General features: G+C 33.0%; 1 protein-coding gene across 4 annotated transcripts in view; it reads left to right on the top strand.

Annotated features, from left to right (window-relative positions):
• ATP9B (ATPase phospholipid transporting 9B (putative)) overlaps nt 1-21,510 on the top strand; it is a 448,624-nt gene that overhangs the window by 404,053 nt on the left and 23,061 nt on the right. For all 4 annotated transcript variants that reach the window (XM_074273531.1, XM_074273522.1, XM_074273514.1 and 1 more), the window contains exons 20-25: nt 1,719-1,817; nt 6,369-6,458; nt 10,628-10,772; nt 11,088-11,152; nt 12,259-12,414; nt 12,655-12,719. In XM_074273531.1, coding sequence (XP_074129632.1) covers nt 1,719-1,817; nt 6,369-6,458; nt 10,628-10,772; nt 11,088-11,152; nt 12,259-12,414; nt 12,655-12,719 — 620 coding nt within the window. The remainder of the gene's footprint in view (nt 1-1,718; nt 1,818-6,368; nt 6,459-10,627; nt 10,773-11,087; nt 11,153-12,258; nt 12,415-12,654; nt 12,720-21,510) is intronic.

Below are 21,510 nucleotides of genomic sequence, written 5' to 3'. Positions count from 1 at the left end.
TATCATGGAAAGGAGCTAACAAAAAGACTGAAAATGAGAGGGATAAAAGTCATATACACAAGCTCCCAGGAAACATAGGAATATAGGTGAAATAGGTACAAATGGAAAACTTATCCTGGAACTCCCTCCTCCTCAAATAAAGGAGCCGAGTTGAGTTGGTCAAATCAACATTTATTAATTGAGTGCTTATCCGGACATAGCACTCTAGAAGGTACTTCATGTGATGTTTATTTATGTGATATTTGTCCTCAAGGAACTGCTGCCCGGAAGAAGAAAACAGAACAACATACTGAAAGCCAAGGAGCAATAAATGCTTTAAAAAACAGTTCTAGAAATTGCATCTAGTATTAATTACCAGATGAATTATACAAGTTGTGATTATTATGAAAGCTTATTAGCTAGAAATACTTTGAGAAAAGGAATGAAGTCAGAGTATATTATTAGAATCAATCAAACAAGCAAACATTAAGTGTTTATTGTATGTCAGGAACTGTTCTAGATGCTGAGGATACAAAGAAAGGACAATCACTGCCCATTTGTATCTCTCTTCACATAAAAAGAGATTATAAGTTAAGGAAATATAGTAGAAATGATTAAAGAAAGGGCAGCTAGGTGGCACAGTGGACAGAGCACCAGCCCTGAATTCAGGAGGACCCGAGTTCAAATGTGGTCTCAGACACTTAATACTTCCTAGCTGTGTGACCCTGGGCAAGTTACTTAACCCCAGCCTCAGGAAAAAAAAAAAAGAAATGATTGAAGAATAACTTTTTTCATAAGAACTTATCTTATAGCTATGGTAATATATGTCTCATTTCTGAAGTCAGAGATAGTCTTCACTAGGTATGCTGCAGAGTGATGAATTTTTTAGCTACAACCACTCTTAAAACTTTGAGCAGAGTGATTATTGGCACTTGTGAAATTATAGATCCTTGAAGTATAGAAGTGAGCGTGTTGAAATCCAAGTTATATATTCAACTTTTCTGGTTTTTAGTGTATATGGGTGTGTGCAAAATAGCTGAAAGAATGAAAGGATTCAGGATTTCAGATATTAGTAATAGACATTTCTGAAACATACTAAGTAAGGCTGTTTATTAGTACAATATTGCTGACTATCACTTTGACTGGACAAGGAAAAATTCATTCAGTTGTCAGCATATTTCCAAAATCCTTTAGTATCTCATATAAACTCTCTAGATATGTATTAGTTTTACACATAGCATGTTAAAAATTCATGTGAAAAAATTTATCACACCTGATAAGCTTACCTGGTGAAGACTATCTTTGACCTCAGAAACAGTCTCTCTGTTATTGATTTTTGCTCAGGTTGCTTAATCATCATGGGCCTCAGTTTTCCCCCTTTGTAAAAATTTCTCTTTTAAAATTCTTTGGGTCTATGATTACTATGTTTTACTTACATGACTTTATAGATAAATTCTTTTTTAAATCCCTAAAAAAAAGTTTCTTCTCATATTAGAATCCACTGTAAAGAATCAAATAAATAAATCAAATCAAACCAAAAATAAAGCATTTAGGTGCACTTTAAACTATTATTTGTATTTACTTACAAGCTAAAATTAGTCATATACCTACTTTTATATATTAATTAGTATGGCAGAAACATTTCCTTTCAACTCCACTGCCCCTCTTAAGCTAGGCTAGCAAAAAAGGAAACTGGTATAAAGTTCTTTAAATTCATCTGCTTTTAAATTGTTTCCTAGATATGGATGCTAACAGGAGACAAATTGGAAACAGCCACCTGCATTGCCAAAAGCTCTCATTTGGTATCTAGAACCCAAGATATTCATATTTTCAGACCAGTAAGTATATTTCAAAATAATTTGAATTGGATTTTGTATCTCAGTTAAAATTGTCATATTATTCTTTAAGAATACATAAGTAGTAATTTACTAAACATTATATTTCTAATTAGAGAAGAATATCCAATAATTACAATCTTTTTTTGTCACTACTTAATTTATAAAAATCTTTAGAACTTTCTATACTAATTCAAGGTAGATTTTCTGCTGAGTGTGTTCAGTGATCCTACAATAACTGCTTTTTCAAAACATTGCCCCAAACACAAAATAGGAATGCTTTTAATCTACCATTTTCAGATCAAATGTTTTTTTCTTAATTATCTCTTAAACAAAATTAGTAGAGGCAAACTGAATTTATGTGTATACTGTATTATTAGTTATGACTAAATTTAATTCAAACAAAAAATAAAGATTTCTTGGGTCTTGATTGATGGTGGAAGAACAGACATTATATGTCTGTGTCTGTTCTAAATGAACCACTTGCACCTACAGAAATAATTATTTGAATATAATTTACATGTAAATGTAGTTTGTTGTGAAGCATCCGAATAGCAAATTAGGCCCTGCAGACTACTATTTGCAATTAAATTATTAATGCTTCTGATAAAACTTGAGATCAATTTTTGTTGACTTTTCAGTGTTATAGCACCACAAATTGTTTTCCAGATCTATCTGTTTTGAATTTGTCTTTTTTTAATTGATATTTTCAGAAATTTGGGGATGTATGAGCAAGAATTCTTACTTTGGAGCATATGAAGGTTAAAATTTTCTAGCATTTCATAACTGTTATTCTTGTATCACTCAGTGTTTATTCTGACATATATGGGGGAACCTAATTAGCAGGGTTAATTGAAATATTCTGTGTTGCTATTATATACAAAAGACTGATAGAATTCAAAATTAGAACCTACATATTTGTCTGTTTTGAACTACTAAATCAAATACTGACAACACTGTATCCTTTTTTTTTAAATAACCCTGGGGTTACCAGGGTTGAAAGAAAGAAATAGTTTAATAGAAATGTCTTATATTTTATATGGAGTGGATAAAGAGAAGTCTCACAAATTCTGGGCACACAAATTTTAGAATGAAAATATCTGAGTTTTAATTCAAGTTCTTTTGATTACTGGCTGTGTGGCTTTATGTCAATACCCTTGTGACTAATTCTTCCTAATTTATAAAATCTATACCAGTCTTATTCACACAGTTATTTTGACTGATATTGACAATATTCTTATAATAATAAGTTCTATTTCCATAATGCTTTAAAAAACTTTTTTTCACAATTGCCCTATTAGGTTCTGTAGTGCTAATAAAAATGTTAGCATTATTATTATTATTAACATTTTAAAGGTAAAGAAACTAAGATTTCAAATATATTAATTTTTTTTGGCCCAGAGTGACCCAGATATCAAGTGAAACAGCTAAGACATGAACCTATGTCTTCCCAGGCAATATTTGTTCATGCAAAGTGCTGTATCTTTGTAATTTAATGTGTAAAAAGATCTGTGCTTTCATTAGAATGGGTACTTCCAGTGCCAGTGTATGACTTTGTAGCATTTAATCACGCTTCACAGTCTTAGAGATCAGAAATTTGCAGGCCTTCATTGGACTCAGAATTGTAGCTTCCAGCTTGGTAGGCTTGTCAGCAATTACTGTTCTGTAGGTTTGTCCTTTGAAAAATCATAGAAGGGTTAAATAATCATTATTGTTGTCATATCTTGAAAGCAGCATGTTGTAGAGAGTGTTAGCTTCAGAGATCTTGAATTCAAGTCCTATTTCAGAAGTATAGAATTTGCATAACCATAGTCTGGTCCCTCTTAGAAGCAATTAGGAAGCACAGTAGAGGACAGTGCTTGGAGTCAGGAAGACTTAAGTTCAAATCTGGCCTCAAAACTTACTAGCCTTGTGACTCTAGGGAAATCACTTGACCTTTGTGTGCCTCAGTTTCCTCACTTGCAAAAGGAATATAATGACAGCACCTTCCTCCTTAAATTGTGAGGATCAAATGAAGTAATAATTGTAAAGTGTTTAGCACAGTTTGTGACTTTATAAATGTATTCCCCACAAAAATAAAGTCAGATTTAAATAATTGGAAAGACATTAAGTGCTCTTGGATAGGCCCAGCAAATATAATTAAGACGACAATACTCCCCAAACTAATCTATTTATTTAGTGCTATACCAATCAGACTCCCAAGAAACTATTTTAGTGACCTAGAAAAAAATAACAAACAGAATTCATATGGAACAACAAAAGGTCGAGAATTTCAAGGGAAGTAATGAAAAAAAAAATTAAATGAAGGTGGTCTAGCTGTACCTGATCTAGAACTATATTATAAAGCAGCAGTCACCAAAACCATTTGATATTGGTTAAGAAATAGACTAGTTGATCAGTGGCATAGGTTAGGTTCACAGGGTAAGATAGTGAATCAAAATAGCAATCTAATCTTTGACAAATCCAAAGATCCCAACTTTTGGGATGAGAATTCATTATTTGACAAAAACTGCTGGGAAAACTGGAAATTAGGATGGCAGAAACTAGTCATGGACCCACATTTAACACCACATAGTAAGATAAGATCAAAATAGGTCCAAGATTTAGGCATAAAGAATGAAATCATTAATAAATTAGAGGAACATGGGATGGTTTACCTCTCAGACGTGTGGAGGAGGAAGGAGTTTGTGTCCAAGGGAGAACTAGAGACCATTATTGATCACAAAATAGAAAATTTTGATTACATCAAATTAAAAAGTTTCTGCACAAACAAAACTAATGCAAACAAGATTAGAAGGGAAGTAACAAATTGGGAAAACATTTTTACAGTTAAAGGTTCTGATAAAGGCCTCATCTCCAAAATATACAGAGAATTGACTTTAATTTATAAGAAATCAAGCCATTCTCCAATTGATAAATGGTCAAAGGATATGAACAGACAATTCTCAGATGATGAAATTGAAACTATTTCCACTCATATGAAAGAGTGTTCCAAATCACTATTGATCAGAGAAATGCAAATTAAGACATCTCTGAGATATCATTACACACCTGTCAGATTGGCTAAGATGACAGGAAAAAATAATGATGAATGTTGGAGGGGCTGTGAGAAAAGTGGGACACTGATGCATTGTTGGTGGAGTTGTGAAAGAATCCAACCATTCTGGAGAGCAATCTGGAATTATGCCCAAAAAGTTATCAAACTGTGCATACCCTTTGACCCAGCAGTGCTACTATTGGGCTTATATCCCAAGGAAATACTAAAGAAGGGAAAGGGACCTGTATGTGCCAAAATGTTTGTGGCAGCCCTTTTCATAGTGGCTAGAAACTGGAAAATGAATGGATGTCCATCAATTGGAGAATGGTTGGGTAAATTATGGTATATGAATGTTATGGAATATTATTGTTCTATAAGAAATGACCAAGAGGAGGAATACAGAGAGGCTTGGAGAGATTTACATCAACTGATATTGAGTGAAACCAGCAGAACCAGAAGATCATTATACACTTCAATAATGATACTGTATGAGGATGTATTCTGATGGAAGTGGATTTCTTCAACACAGAGAAGAGCTAATCCAATTCCAATTGATCAATGATGGACAGAATCAGATACATCCAGAAAAGGAACACTGGGAAATGAGTGTAAACTGTGAACATTTTTTTTTAGTTGTTTGTGTTTTTATTTTTCTTCCCAGATTATTTTTACCTTCCGAATACAATCCTTCCTTTGCAACATACAACAACAACAAAATTCAGTTCCACACATATATATTGTACCTAGGGTATACTATAAGATATTTAATATGTATAGGAATGCCTGCTATCTAGGGGAGGGGGTGGAGGGAAGGAGGGGGAAAATCTGGAACAGAAGGGAGTACAAGGGATAATGTTGTAAAAAAAAAAAAAAAATTACCTATGCTTATGTACTGTCAAAAAAATGTTATAATTATAAAAATTAATGAAAAAAAATAAATAAATGAATGACTGAATGAATAAATAAATAAATAAATGTATTCCCTTCTCTTTCCCTTCCCTATCTTATCTTAAGGAGGTATCATGGCAAAACACCAGATAATAGTACATGAAGATTGTCTAATACAGTTCTGAATCTTTTCCTCTCAATGGACCTTTGAAATTTCTAATATGCAGATTTTTAATTTTCTTTAATCTCTGCGTTTAATCTCTGATCTTTTTTGTGCAGTGTGGGCTCACTGCACAGAAAATGGTCAGTATTAAATAAGTCAATATTTATTCCCAGCAGAAAAAAGTATAAGAAAATGCTAAACAAATTAATATGATTAAATTCATCATTTTGGTTTCTAAAATAGCTATTCTGTAGCAACACTATAGTGTTCTGTATAATATATAAATATTATAATAACTGTAATATTTATATAGTCCATTGGCCTTTTGAATAATTTAGTACTTAGTTATAATTATACTCAAATGAGTAGACTATACAATTTATTTTTAGATCTTACAATTTTACAAATTAATTAATTTAGGTTGAATTTTATTTTACACAAATAAATTACTCTCTCTCAAATTAAGGTAACTAATCGGGGAGAGGCTCACTTGGAGCTGAATGCCTTTAGAAGAAAGCATGACTGTGCCCTAGTCATAGCTGGAGACTCTTTAGAGGTAAGTCAGAGATAAATTAATCTGGGAACCCCCTTCTTTCTTAGTTGATGATATTTTGGATTCATATAAGTTCAGTGGCCCAATATTTTGGAAGTGGAAGGAAGGAGGGGAAAAATTGGGAACAGAAAGAAGTACAAGGGATAATGTTGTAAAAAAAATTACCTTTCAAAAAAATGTTATAATTATAAAATTAATTTTTAAAAAAATAGATTTGAGGTTGATATCATTTGGTTAACCTGAATTAGCTTATAGAAATCATTATGCTCTTTGATAGTAGAGTCTGGATGAAACAACTTCCAAAAGATTCTCCCAGGACTCTGCAGAGAAAATTGGACTCAAGATGAGAGCACACAGAGCAAGTAGGCAACTCTCAGATGCCTGCTAGACATACCTTTTTCCTTTTCATAAGTTACAATACCAAGTTCCCCCTAGGTATGGTGTCACTTCTGTGTTTGGCTTTCCACTTTATGTCTGACTTGTCCCCTCCAACCTTCACTCCTGAAACTACAGAGATGAGGGCATAACCAAAACCTCAGACCTAAAATTCCTTGAGGACTCCTTAGAGTGGGGAAAGGGGGTATAGGGGAGAGAGAAGGAGACCAGGACTGAGGTGGAAGTGCTCCCTTTTCTTCTCCCTTCCCAGATGGGTGGGGAAGGCGATTGCCACAGTATCTCCGAGGTAATAGATACTTAAATTGGTTTTTGGTTTTACACAAGCCCTGATCTGGTTGTTTTTCAAAGTCTAAAGACTTCCTGTAACACCTAATTGATTGAGATGCCTTGATTGAGTGAAAATATTCAGGCCCCATGTTCACACCTCTGATTGACTCGTTTACAGGTGAGAAAGTACTAGAGGTTAGTAACTGGTCAATTATTTTAAGTGCAAGAATTTGATAGGCTTGATTGACTCCAACAGCCCCTATCTTTACAAAAGTACTGATCTGAACTAGTAGGAGGAGTTCCTTATACCCCTGAAATTACAGTTCTTATTCTTAATAATAGAATGTATTTGATTACAGTATCTAGTAGCCTAAAGAATTCCATAATGCAGTATTGAGGATCATTTTCAATTTTACTTTGTTACCTTAAGCCTTTTTTAAAAATCTGACCTAATTTATTTTAAGCTCATTTTGTGAACATATATCAGCTGTCATATTTCCCAGAGGTCTTTCACAGTGTATAAGGATAACAAAATGTCCTGAATTTTCCTCTCTACTACCCACAATCCTTGGAATAATAATTTTCTCCACCATTCAAAGGAGAATACATTTAAATATTCTCACTTTTGGAGAGTGAGGAATAGGGAACAGATAGCAAAATATAACAACCTACAATCAAGCAATATCTCATGGATTCATGATCTATATCATACCATGACAGAGATTGTAACCTGTTAACCTGAAAAGTAATAAATGTTCTCACACTTGACTATCCTTATCTTTGGACACAATTGTTTTCCTTAATGGAGCTTTAGCTATCCAGCTTACTCCTCCACTGTTTTCTTCAGTCGAAGTAAACAAATCTGTATTATTACTCAGTAGTTTTGAGTTTTAAAAAAGATAGAATAATTAAAAGCTTTTCCAACTTCTGGTACTTAAGGTTTTTTTTGTTAAGAGATTGCCAAAATTCACATTGTTCTGACTATGGCCTTCAGTAGCCCAGAATCATCTCCATTCCATAAGAAATCAGAGGAGGACTTTAATATACCTATATGGTTCAGATGTTAAAATAAAAGATAAATTTTTCTTGTAAGTGAATTCACACACATGTGTCTTGGAACCTGCTCAGCAACATATCTACTGAATAGGAAAATTTCCACAGCTTTACCACTACCTTATCCTACCCAACCCACTTCCTACCTCTCCAGTATATCTTAAACCACTCTTTATTTTCACTCCTGATCATATTACCCAAGGCTTTAATGAATGTATAATCTTTGTGTGAGGGAGGGTAATCCACCTTTCACTCCTTATTACTCATATAAGGACATCCTTAATATCCACTTACATCCAGTAGACTGCTTACTAACTTAAAAGGCTAAATATATGCCTTTAATTACTCACTAATACAATATGTGTGTATGTATACATATATATTTCAAATTGATAATAACTACATGTTTCATTAATAGCCCAAAATTTCATCTACATCCCAAATTTGAGATGAGATGATGATTTCCTTGAGGACAATAATGGTATCCTATTCTAACACTATCCACTCATAAAACTAGGGCTTATATGCCCCAACCAGTGTATTTTTAATGAGTATTTAGCCAGTAGATACAACTAGCTCTTGGTAATGGCGTATGTACTAATATGGCATAGTAAAATGAATAATTACAAAATGTTTCCTCCCATAAACCTACATTATGCTATCCAACAAATATTCAAATGAACAAAAAAAAAGAGTCAGATTTATGTAGCAGATATTGTGACAAAGGCCATTCAACTCTAGAACTGGAGATCTTAGTGTTTTTTCCCTTTGTGGAGTTATTATAAAGTTCCCTCTTTTGGTGCAATCTCTGTTGGGTAAGCTGCAGAACTGAGTCCCAGGGTATGCTTCTATTTGTAGTTCAATTTACTAGTACTTTTCATGAGTCTACATCCAGCCTTTTACAGAAGGAGAGAGAGAGAGAGAGAGAGAGAGAGAGAGAGAGAGGAGAGAGAGAGAGAGAGAGAGAGAGAGAGAGAGAGAGAGAGAGAGAGAGAGAGAGAGGAGAGAGAGACACAGAGAGAGAGGAGAGAGAGAGAGAGACAGAGCAGAGAGAGAGAGACAGAGACAGAGACAGAGAGACAGAGAGAGAGGAGAGAGAGAGAGAGGAGAGAGAGAGAGAGAGAGAGAGAGAGAGAGAGAGAGAGAGAGAGAGAGAGAGAGAGAGAGAGAGAGAGAGAGAGGAGAGAGAGACAGAGAGAGACAAGAGAGAGAGAGAGAGAGAGAGAGAGAGAGAGAGAGAGAGAGAGAGAGAGAGAGAGAGAGAGAGAGATCTCACATTGTTTTGAAACTTCTTCTTGGAGTCAGGAGTCAGGAGTGATTACCTCTGTTTCCTTGTCTGTTTGGAAAGCATATGTGCCTGTGCTCTGGTAATTTTTGGCTTGGAGTTTTTCCAATTTACTCTCCAATTGTTTGCTTAGGAGTCTCCAGCTAAATGAGTGTTTTTCCTATTAAATCTTATAGTATGTGGTGGGCTAGGAAAGAGAAAGTAGTAGACTGCCTTGTGCTCTCCAATCACCTTTACTATTATCAGGCTGACCTCTTTAATGCTTCTAGGTGATGGCCAATTTTCAACCCAAACAATTGCTTTGCCCTTTCCAATTCAAGCAAAGAAAATGGTCCATACTTCATAAGGAAGTAGCAGGATGCTAATATTTTGTTAACACATAAGGTAATATCATTTGTGATTATATCCTGTGATTACATCAGCTGAGGTGAGGAGGAGGAGGAGGAGGAGGAGGAGTAAGAGACTGAATGCCCCTCACCTGTAAAATTTATATTTGTTCACATTGGTAGCTATTATTGCATAATGCTGGTATCACATGCATTTAGTATTTATTGTGGAATTTTGGTTCTGGTATTTTGTTGTTGTTTGTTTGCTTTCCAGTTGTTTCTGGTTCTAAATATTTTATGTCTCTTACTAGATCTTACACTATCCATTTCTAACTTTTGGACAATATAACCTTTTTATACATGGATTTTTTTTTAAATTACATTTGGGCTCAGTGAGTTTATAGATCATAGGCTATGGTATAAATATTTTTGGAGGATTAATAAGGGCCTGGCTATATGTTTTTCTTATTGTTTTTTGTCTTTTTTTTTTTGGCTGAGGCAATTGGGGTTAAGTGACTTGCCCAGGGTCACACAGCTAGGAAGTGTTAAGTGTCTGAGAAAAGATTTCAGTCAGGTCTTTCTGACTCCGGGCTGGTCCTCTATCCACTGTGCCACCTTGCTGCCCCCTATATCTTCTATACTCTTTGTTTCATCTTAATTAAAATATCTATGTTTCATCCAGTCATTTTTATAAAATAGTTACCTAAAGAATGCAGATAAACCACACCCAAAAAAGAATAATGATATCTTTCTGTTGTTTTGTTATATCAAATTAAATAGATCTCCATATTAAAGTTATTCTAGTAAAAAACAAAATATAATGAAAAAAAATTTTTCTTTTCTAGGTTTGCTTAAAATACTATGAGCATGAACTTGTAGAACTAGCATGTCAATGCCCTGCAGTAGTCTGCTGTCGCTGCTCTCCAACACAGAAAGCACATATTGTTAAATTATTACAGCAGCATACAGGCAAACGTACGTGTGCAGTAGGTAAGTAACTTCCACATTCACTATGCCACTAACCTTTTTTGAACAAGAACAAAACCAATAGGTCAATAGGTGGCAATAGTGAGTATCATTCATAAATGAAATGCAGAAAGTCCCATCTAAAAATCTTTGTGCTTTTAGAAGCATAATGTTTTTAGATAAAGAGGTATCTTAAAAGCTATAAGCAAAATTGAATTTAGTTTCCAAATTTAGATTAGTTTATCTGCTTCTAGAAATTAAGTATTTGCAGTACTGAATAGGAAAAGAGGGGAGAATGGCAATGAGTAACTTAAAATTATAGTTTTTATTTCTTCTTAGGTGATGGAGGAAATGATGTAAGTATGATCCAAGCAGCTGACTGTGGAATTGGAATTGAAGGAAAGGTATTTTCTTATGTTCACATCTTGATTTAGATTTCTTTTATAAATTTTATTTAATAACTCAAATTCAGTAGTGTTCTTTCTTTTGAAAAATGCTTAATATTTTAGTAGTTGTTTTGTTTTGTTTTATTTTGTTTACTGGTGTTTTATCTTTCCCTGTGCTAGCATAGGTTTTATTCTTGATTTCTTTTTCCTACATCTCATACAAAAAGTACCAGTTGAGAACTTTGGAATATATAAGCTTATATGTTTCCTTAGATTAATGAAAATCTTTAATATTTGGAGATTGCTTTAACTAAACCCTTTAAAATATATATAAAAGAGGTTTTTAATATGAATATTAAGTATTTCTTGTTATGGAATATAATATATTGCCCTATAACAAACAATCAGCAGGATGGTTTCAGAGAGGCCTGGAGAGAGTTATATGAACTGATGCTAAGTGAAGTGAGCAGAAGCAGGAGATCATTGTACATGGCAACAAAAAGATTATACAATGATCAATTCTGATGTACATGGCTCTTTTCAACAATAAGATGATTCAGGGCAGTTCCAGTGCTCTTGTGATGAAGAGAGCCATCTGCACTTAGAGAGAGGACTGTGGGAACTGAGTATAGACCACAACATATCATTTTCACTCTTTTTTTTGTTGTTTGCTTTCGTTTTATTTTCTTTTTCATTTTTTTCCCTTTTTGATCTGATTTTTCTTGTGCAGCAAAATAATTGTATAAGTATTCATGAATATATTGGATTTAACATATATTTTTACCTTGTAAAAATATTAACTATTCTTGGACTCTCCAAATTTATTGGCTGTGTATATATATTCAAACTATGTAGTATCTACCCCACACACACATATTCAAAAAATATATTATTGAGAGAATTTAATTATATGATTTATAAGCTATTCTTTAGCTCTAATCATTCATATGTATATATATGCATATATACACACACACATGTATATGAAATATACAGATATGTATATATTGAAAATATATTTCAAAATTTTTATCTAAGAGTTAAAAAATGTTTTGGTTTTTTTAATATGATACTTCTAAGTTATATGATATTTTTTAAAGGACTTTCTTTTGTTTTCATTTAAGGAGGGAAAACAAGCTTCTCTGGCAGCAGATTTTTCCATCACACAGTTTAAACACATTGGCAGATTGCTAATGGTACATGGCCGAAACAGCTACAAAAGATCAGCAGCACTTGGTCAATTTGTCATGCACAGGGGCCTTATTATTTCCACTATGCAGGTATTTAAACCTTTTTTTTGTTTTTGGTATACCCACAGAGGGGGGTATGGCATTTAAAAAGGATTATAAGTGTTACTACAGAGTACTTGATTGTTCCATTTTATTTTATTTTATTGGATTTTAATTAGATTTTAATAATAAGGCACTCTAAGAAGCCTGAATGAAGAATAATGTAAATGTGACTTACTGAAAACTCAGTTGTTGTTTTCTTTTTATTATTTATTGTGTTCTCTCTTTAAGGCTGTGTTTTCTTCAGTCTTCTATTTTGCATCTGTTCCTTTGTACCAGGGATTCCTAATGGTAGGGTAAGTTAAATCCAGTATTTACAGTATTTAGTAATATCTTTTATGGAAGAACTTTGTTTTTTGGGGAGAAAATATAGTGTTGTTTCTGATTAATTCCTCATACGTTTTCAGAATGGTTAATGTTCCGAATGAATAATACCAATGTGAAAAACTAATATTTTGCTTGAGTGAACTTCAAGATGACACCTGTACATTTGTTCTCCTTGCCAGTGCACTGTTAAATTTTCTCATTAGATTTTCTGTTTTCATGAGGAAGCCATAATTTGTGTCAGGAACCCTGACGGAGCTGAGATTTTTAAAAAGGGTCCTGTGGCATAATGAAAAGGGGAAGAGCCAAAGGGGTGGGGCCAATGAAGACATTGTCATCAATAGTAAGTTAAAGAAAGACAGGTCTTACAGCTGCATGACCCTTAGCAAAGCATGCTACTCTGTAGTTGGAATATTGTTTACTCATGATTGGGTTGAGGTGATAAGATATCAACAAAGAAACAAAGAAATTAAATACTTATATTTCTTTAAAATTGGATTAAGACAACAAATGACAAAATATACAGCAATAATCACATATGTATTGCTTTTGTATTTTGCTGAGTTTATATCATAGTTCTTTAGATATCTTTTCTGAGAACTTTAGAAATCTTGCATTACAAAATATGACATACGTAAGAATAAATTATAAGAACAAACTCATCTTGTTTTGTCCAACTTTACAGAGCAGAAATTTAATATTTTAGATGGGGCTGATTCTGTTTTTCTCATCCTGTGCTGTTATCTCAGAGAATTAATCCAACATTACTCTTGGATTAAGCCTTGGATAAACACAGTTTTCTCTTTTTGAGCTCTTACTGTTAACCTCTGTACCAGTTGTTGGGTGCAAAACAGGATTATAGACCTACACAGATCCCAAAATGCTAGCAAAAAGCTCAGCAGATACTAGTTCACTGTTATCTTTTAGAGGTCAAAAGATTAGATGTAAAGGGTTAAAAGGTTAAAATTGGCATTTGAAATCTGATATTATTGCACAGGCTAACTTTAAAGACTTAGGGCTGCAACACTGAAAATTATATAGCTTGTATCTGTAATCTTTCAAATTACTCTATTCATTAAGTGAATTCTTTCTCCAAAGTATAAGAAGTAAAATAAAGGGCTAATGATTCATCATGGGAAACATATACTTAAAGCTACATTCCCAACAAGATATGAAGACATGAACATTTTTTAAAATTAATAATACTATTCTCTAAAAACAAGTCTGAGTTTCATTTCCTCTTTCTTTTTTTCCACTTCCAATTTAAGAAAGAATCTATAAGAATGCTAAAATCGAGACTCAGGAGATAAGAAATAATGCATAATTTGGGCAATGTAATTTGAATAAATCAAAAGATGTGGCTATAATTTCAGTAGTCATTAGTATTAAAAAGAAAAATGTTAATATTTTATACTAATTGTTATTTCTTGAGAATATAGATTGAGAGTTGTGAAGAACCTTAAAAGTTATGTAGTCCAACTCTCTCATTTTGCAGATGAGAAAATTGAGGTCTAGAGAGATTGACTTTGCCCATGATCAGAAACACATTAGTTGGCAAAGACAGAATTTAAACCCAGCAGCTCTAACTTTAAATTCAGTTGTTTTTCTACTATAAAAATGATGCCTCTAACTAGGCATTTTAAATGACTTTTACTGTGTTGTTTTATAGCTGACAAGCAACTCTAATCACATTATGCTATTATTTGCGGGAGGGAGGCTCATTAATTACTCCCCATACCACTAGTTAGCATGAACAAGAGTCCGTGCTAGCTGTTAATAGAAATCCTTACCTTTTTCTTTTTACTGCAGCAATTTTATCTCTTTTTATATATCATCTCTTCTTTTATATCAAAATTATAGGCTCTCAAAGTTGGAAAGAAAGTCAGAGGCCAAGTACCTGCACAGAAATTGCCTCTTTGGTATCCCATATCCTTAGTCATCCAACTTTTGCTTAAAGCCCTCTCCTAGAGAGGAGAACACTGATTTCTGAGGCAGTGCATTGCACTATTGGATAGCTCTAATTGAAAAGAAGTTTATCTTCTTCTGGTTCACATTTTCCAATTGTACCTGGTTCTTTTTTCCACTCTGCATGGCACATAGTAAGTACTTAATACATGCTTGTTGGCTGACCTACTGACTGTGGGAGCCAAAGAGAACTAGGCTCATCCCTCTTCCCTTTGGCAAGCTTACAGATAGTTAAAGATTACTGGCATGTCTTCTTCTGTGCCTTCTTTTCTCCAGATTAAACATTCTCAATTGTTTTAATCTTATATAAATGACCTCAAGGCCCCTTCCTAGATGACCTTCAGTAGAAATTCTCCTACTTATCAATGTCCTTCATAAATCAGTCAATCAGCAGTCATTTAATATAAGCAATCAATATAGGTTACCTCCTTGTTCCAAGCAAAGTTCTAGGCAATTGGAAAATGAATTCAAAAAATAAAATAATTTCTAGAGAGTAGTGCTGGATATGTGTATATATGTATATCGATATGTTTTCATGTATGTATACATACAGACTCTGTGCTTGTATATGTGAGTTGTCCATGTAGAGGTCATAGTAGTAGCTGATAAGAGATGGGGGGAGGGCTTAGAGGAGAACTTTGAGAACCAAGCACAATTAAGTATATTGATATAGATGATGAGTCAGCAGTGGAAGTTAAAGAAGTAGTCAGAAAGGCCAGAAGAGAACCCAAAGAGTATCAAAAAAAAAAAAAAAGAAGTCCCACAAACATTCACACACACCCCAGTAAGGGCAGAGTATCCAGGACATGGGAAGAGTTGTCATGAGCATCAGCTACAGCAAATAACTTGAGATGGATAAGACATGAAATAAGATATTTAGATTCAGTAATTAAGTCATTATTGGTGTCTTGGTCTCTTGATCAACAAGATGGAGATTAAACATTTCATTGATCATCACAATTTCTTCAAATCTTGCCAAAGTAGGAATTATGCATAAGAGACAAAGAAATTTCTGCTCTCCATAATTTTGGACATTAACACTGAGGAACAGAAAGAATTGAGGAAAGACTGAAATGTGAATTGCCCATCATGAGAGCGAGTCAGAAAGTGAGTGATAAAAGAATTAAGGGGAAAAAAAGACTGAAATTACTAAAGCTTTCAAAAGGAAGACAACTCAATTAAAAACTTGAGCATAAGTAGATAAATCAAGAGGAAAGATTCAAAACAGAAAAGAATATGGTCTCCAGATTAGGTCTGGGCAAAATAGGAATAAATATTGCAAGATATAGGCCCTTTGGATTTCAATGAGAACATGGAACCAAATATCTCGAATGGTATAAAAGAGAACATAATCTACAATCCTGAGCCTAACTACTAGTGAAAAAAAGATGGGCATTCAATTAAAAGGGGCAAAGCTTTCAAAGGATTCCAGGAGAAGAAAATAAAGGTGGAAGATGGATACTAGTGATGAATATTACCATGAGAAAAAAAAAGATAATTCTATAAATAGAGATGGAGATTCTACAGAAAAATTAATCTATAAAGATCTGATGCTTAGAGACCATCTACTTTAGGAAAAGGGCAATCAGAATTACATTGGACAAATGAAATTCAAAAGAATGGGAAGGTTTAGGGAAAGCAAAAGTCAGTGAGGAACTGTACGTGCAGGGGCATAGGAAGATTCCTACCATGGGGCAATATTCTCTCTATCATCCACAGGAAATGGTATTATTAAAAGAATGTTATATAGGTTACCTCCTTGTTCCAAGCAAAGTTCTAGGCAATTGGAAAATGAATTCAAAAAATAAAATAATTTCTAGAGAGTAGTGCTGGATATGTGTATATATGTATATCGATATGTTTTCATGTATGTATACATACAGACTCTGTGCTTGTATATGTGAGTTGTCCATGTAGAGGGGAAATGGGGAAAGTGGGAGCCAAGGGAAATGATTTATAAGGTAATGACAGAACATATTTAGAATAAGAACCCAAAATAGGTACCTCAAAAGTTTTAATTCTATAAGCAACATAAAGAATAATGGACTAAGTAAATATAAGGGCCATGAATCAAGGGGAAAAAAATCTAGAACAGTTAAGAGAAGATGAATAATAAAGAGGATGAGCCAACAAAATCCTTTTTTTATGGCACAGAAAATTAAATTTGAAATACAAATACATTGAAGAGGAGAAGAAAAAAGGAGAGTTTACTTGACTATTTAACTGAGAGACAAAGAATGAAATAACTAGATAAAAATAAACAAGAAAAATGAAGTAATAAGTTAATCAGAACTAAGGAAGGAGCAACAAGTAGAGGGGGCCAGAGAATTTAACTGTGAAAAAAAGAGAGTTGGTGTATAGAGTTGCTTTATAGTAAAACATGGTAAAATAAATATAGACATAATATTGTGTTTACTATGGAAGAAGAATGAAAAAACAAGAATATGGGATGTGTTAAACAATTTAATAAAACATAAAGGAGTGACAAATTGGAAAGGAAAATCCGGGTGTGTGAAATGTTAATGGACCACAAATTTAAATTTAATCTGTATTATTAACATTTTTCCTATTACTTTAAATCTAGTCAGCTAGCAAAACAATAAATTAAGCTCTGGTTTGTAGCATTTGCCAATTTTTGATGTGTAAATGCTCATATTGGAAATCTAACAAGAGGCTCTTATGAATTAGTATGAGTAGATTCCAACATACACTTGACACATTTCTATAATCTGTTGTTTACAAAAAATTTACCCCTGCTCCTCCCAAAAAAATCAAGGCATACACAGAATAAAAATGAAATGCTGGAAAAATATTTACTCTGAGACAGATGAATTTTAAAAACAGGCATTAGAATCTTGCTATTACACAAAGCAAAAGAAAATTTAAGAAAACTGCATTATAACTTATATATTCCAAATATCTTAGCATCTAATTCATAAAGGAAACATTAACTGAACCATAAAACATAGCGAATTGTGAAAGATCAGTCTTCTCTCGTTTTTGGATAAGTCTAACAAATTAAAACAAAAGGAAAATTAAATAACATCAAATTACTGAGAAAACTAGATTTATGCTGTCTTCCAAATAGAATTACGAACGTGTGTAAATGTGTCAGCACTACATGGAACTTTTATAAAAATAGACTATGTAGTAAGTAGATAGTGCTAAGAAATGTAAAAAAGACAAATAGTAAAATAAGTGCTATATAAGTCAAGTAAGACATCCTTTACAATACATAATATATTACAAAAAATATAATCCAGGGAGCATCTACACACAAAAAAAAAACCAAGTGGAGACTTGAAAATAAAATCCTAAATGATAAGAGAACTAAATAATAAACGTAATAATTGCAATAAAAGAAAATGATAATGAAGAATGAACATACTAACCTTTATGTGATGTAGCGAAAGCAGTCCTGGGGGAAATAATCTCTCTACATTAGCAAAATAGAAAAATATTGAGAAGTTAAATATGTATGTAAAAATTAGAGAGCAAAAGAATAAAGGGATCCACAATAAGCAAAAAAAAAAAAAAAAAAAAAAAAAAAAAATTAGAACCCAAAAAAGAAAAAAAAAAAGTCTAAATTATAAAACTAAAAACTGGCTCTTTAAAAAGACTAATGAACTTGATTGATTTTTAGCCAATATGATTAAAAAGAAATGGACAGAACATCATAAAAAAAAAAAACACAAGGTGAAATCACAATAAGACCAAAAGAAATAGATTATGTACAGTTATGTGATACTAAACCTGAAAATAGGAAAGAAATTGAGGGATATCTTCAAAAATACAAACTAACAGGAGTCCAAACTAACAATCTCCAGAAATGGAAATTGAATTATAAACAGGTAGAAAATTACTGATACTGGTGAGTTAACAGAATTCCATCGAAGTTTTAAAGAACAATTAGTACTAATATTACACAAATTATAATAAAAAATTGAAATAGAAAACACCACCCTATCAATTTATTTTATGAGACAATATACTTGAATTACCTAAATAAGAAAAAAATTAAGACACAGAAAGAAAACAGCAGGACAATATCATTAATGAAAATTCATTCAAAAATTTTTAATAAAATCCTGTGAAACAATACAACAATTCATTCAAGAAATCAATCATCATCACAAGTTAGATGTATACCAGGGTGCAAAGGATAGAAAGACTTAAATGTCAAACACAAAATGATATGTAAAGAAGAGCTAAAACTTGCTGATGATATGATGGTTTACTTAGAAAATCCCAGAGAATCATCCTGTGTAAATGAGGCAATATAACTTTAGTCTTTAAAATAAACCTTCAAAAATCAATTGCATTTCGTACATAATTTTACATATATCCAAGAAATCCCATTCCATATGGATATGAAGCCATTCGCAGACAGATAAATGGTCAGAATATGAAGGTCTCAAAATAAGAATTACAAATTATTACCCAACCATATGAAGGAATGCTCCATATCACTAATAATAAAAGAAATGTAAATCAAAACAACCCAGGGGTTTTATCTCATGCCCTGTTAAATGGTAGAAATGGGAGAGAAACTAGGAATGTTTAATGTTGGAAGGGTTGTGGAAAGATAGGCACACACTAGTAGATTGCTAGTGGAGTTATGAATTAGTACAATTTGCAAAGCAGTTTAAAATTATTCAGATAAAGCACTAAAACATCCATACCCTTTGATTCAATTTCATTACTGAACTTTGACCTCCAAAAAGGTCATTGATAATAAAGTCCCCATATACATCAAAATAGTTTTAGCATCACTTTTTGTGATAGCAAAGAATGGAAAACAAAATAGATACCCATCAGTTAGTTAGTTGAACAAATCATGATACATGAATATAATGAAATGTTACTATGATGCAAGAAATGATGAATATATTAAGTAGAATAGACATGGAAGAAGAGCTATGAGAAACTTCTCTTACATTACCCCTTTATTGAAGTAGGTTATCCGTAAGTGTTGGACGTTGCATATTTTCAGATTTTTTTTAATGTATTAACCAGTGATGTTCAATTACTTTTTTTGTCTTTAAAATTATGTTTTGTTTTATGACTCTGGAAGAAAGAAGTGAAGGAGGAGGAGGTGATATTAAGAGAAATCATAAAAAATAAATATCAATAAAGAAAGTTTTTTTAAAAAGAGATCATTAGTTCTTTTGGAGGGAGCAATTTCTATTGAGTGTTAAGGTCAGATGCAAGATTACAAAGGGCTGAGTGAGTGAGAAGAGAAAAAATGGAGCCAAGTGGAGAGGGCAGCCTTGTAAATAGGTTTTTGTTTGTTTCAAGGAGCTAAATTAAGAAGTAAAAGAAATATGGAGTTCTCTCTTGAGAGAATAGAAAACTTAAAACAGGATAGTTGTTTTAAGGAGAGAGGAAACTGGGATAGAGCATTTAATCTGGAGTAGAAAGAGACCTGAATTCAATCCCAGACACTTAACAGATTGTTTGATCCTGCGCTTCTGTCTGCTTTGGTTTCCTCATCTGTAAAATGGGAATAATAATAATACTACTTACCTCCTAGAGTTGTTGTGAGAACTAAATGACCTGATTATAACAAAGCACTTAGCACAATATTTGGCACCCAATAGGCACTGTGTACATATTAGCTGTTATTATTATTATTAGTGGTGACAAAAGGAGAGGATTCAGTTAATAGGTAGAAGTTGAAGATTAGAGAAAAGGTGAATGATTGAAGTTGTAATCTGTTAGAGAAATGGAAGGAGATTCGATCCAAGGTACATATTTATGGTATTAGAATAGCAAACCTCTTTTTAATACTAGAGCAATGGAGCAGAGAGCAAAATATGATATAAAGGGATTTTAATATTAAGAGACAAAGGAAGAAGACAAAAAGGAAGCTCACATTGAATTTTTTCTTAGAATTAGTAAAAGGCAAGGTCCTCTGGTATAAAAGTTGGGGAAAGAGGACATGGGAACTTTCTTCAGAATAGAACACTATCTTTCATATGTGATGTGACCCAGACAGAATATGATGGGATTAGACCTTCCTTCAGTCAGTGAGTCATTCACTATGTATGAATTAAGTTCAGGCTTTATTCTAGGCATCAGGGATAAAAAGATCAAAAAGAAGGGGAAAAAATAGAATTTTTTTTTTTTTTTTTGTCAAAGAACTTAAGACCTGGGCTCTTCCTCTTTTCATGTAGCCCAAGATCTTATTAGCTTTGACAGCTGCCATAACACATGATTGTCATGTGTTAGGCTGACAGTTGCTCTTATTTGATATCTTTTCTTATGTTTAGCTTAATTTCATTTGGAAGTCCTATGGAACAGTCAGGGCCACTGAGAGAAGTTTACTGTATAGTCTTGCTTAAATGTAAACCTTGGCCTTAATCAAAGAAAGGGAGGAAGAAAGGAAAGAAAGAGAGAGAGAGAAAGAAAAAAAAAAGAAAGAAAATGTAATTTTATTTACCCAAAAGGGGCCCTGAGCTACCCTGCAAATACTCTAGCTAACAATACATTGACCACTCCTCAAAAGAGGTAAAAAAATCCTCCCTTTTCATCAAGAAACCCTCTGGTGAATTCCATCTTCTTTGAGACCTATATTGATCACTTAACTTACAATACCAATAAGTGTGGACTACTTCTCTGCTCTGTTGATCTCTATCTTTCTGACAAGAGAAGAATGCACAGATTCACAAGTCTATGACCATTTCAGTTAATCTGTCCTAGTTCCTTAGGACATAATTTCCTTGTAACAGGCATATGAATGAAGAAGTCTTTGTTTAGATCTTCTATATAGTTTGGCATTCTGTTCCTGCCTCTTTG

This window comes from Sminthopsis crassicaudata, chromosome 1, assembly GCF_048593235.1.
Source record: "Sminthopsis crassicaudata isolate SCR6 chromosome 1, ASM4859323v1, whole genome shotgun sequence".
In the NCBI taxonomy this organism is placed as follows: domain Eukaryota; kingdom Metazoa; phylum Chordata; class Mammalia; order Dasyuromorphia; family Dasyuridae; genus Sminthopsis; species Sminthopsis crassicaudata.
This window is presented reverse-complemented; position numbering and strand designations above follow the sequence as displayed.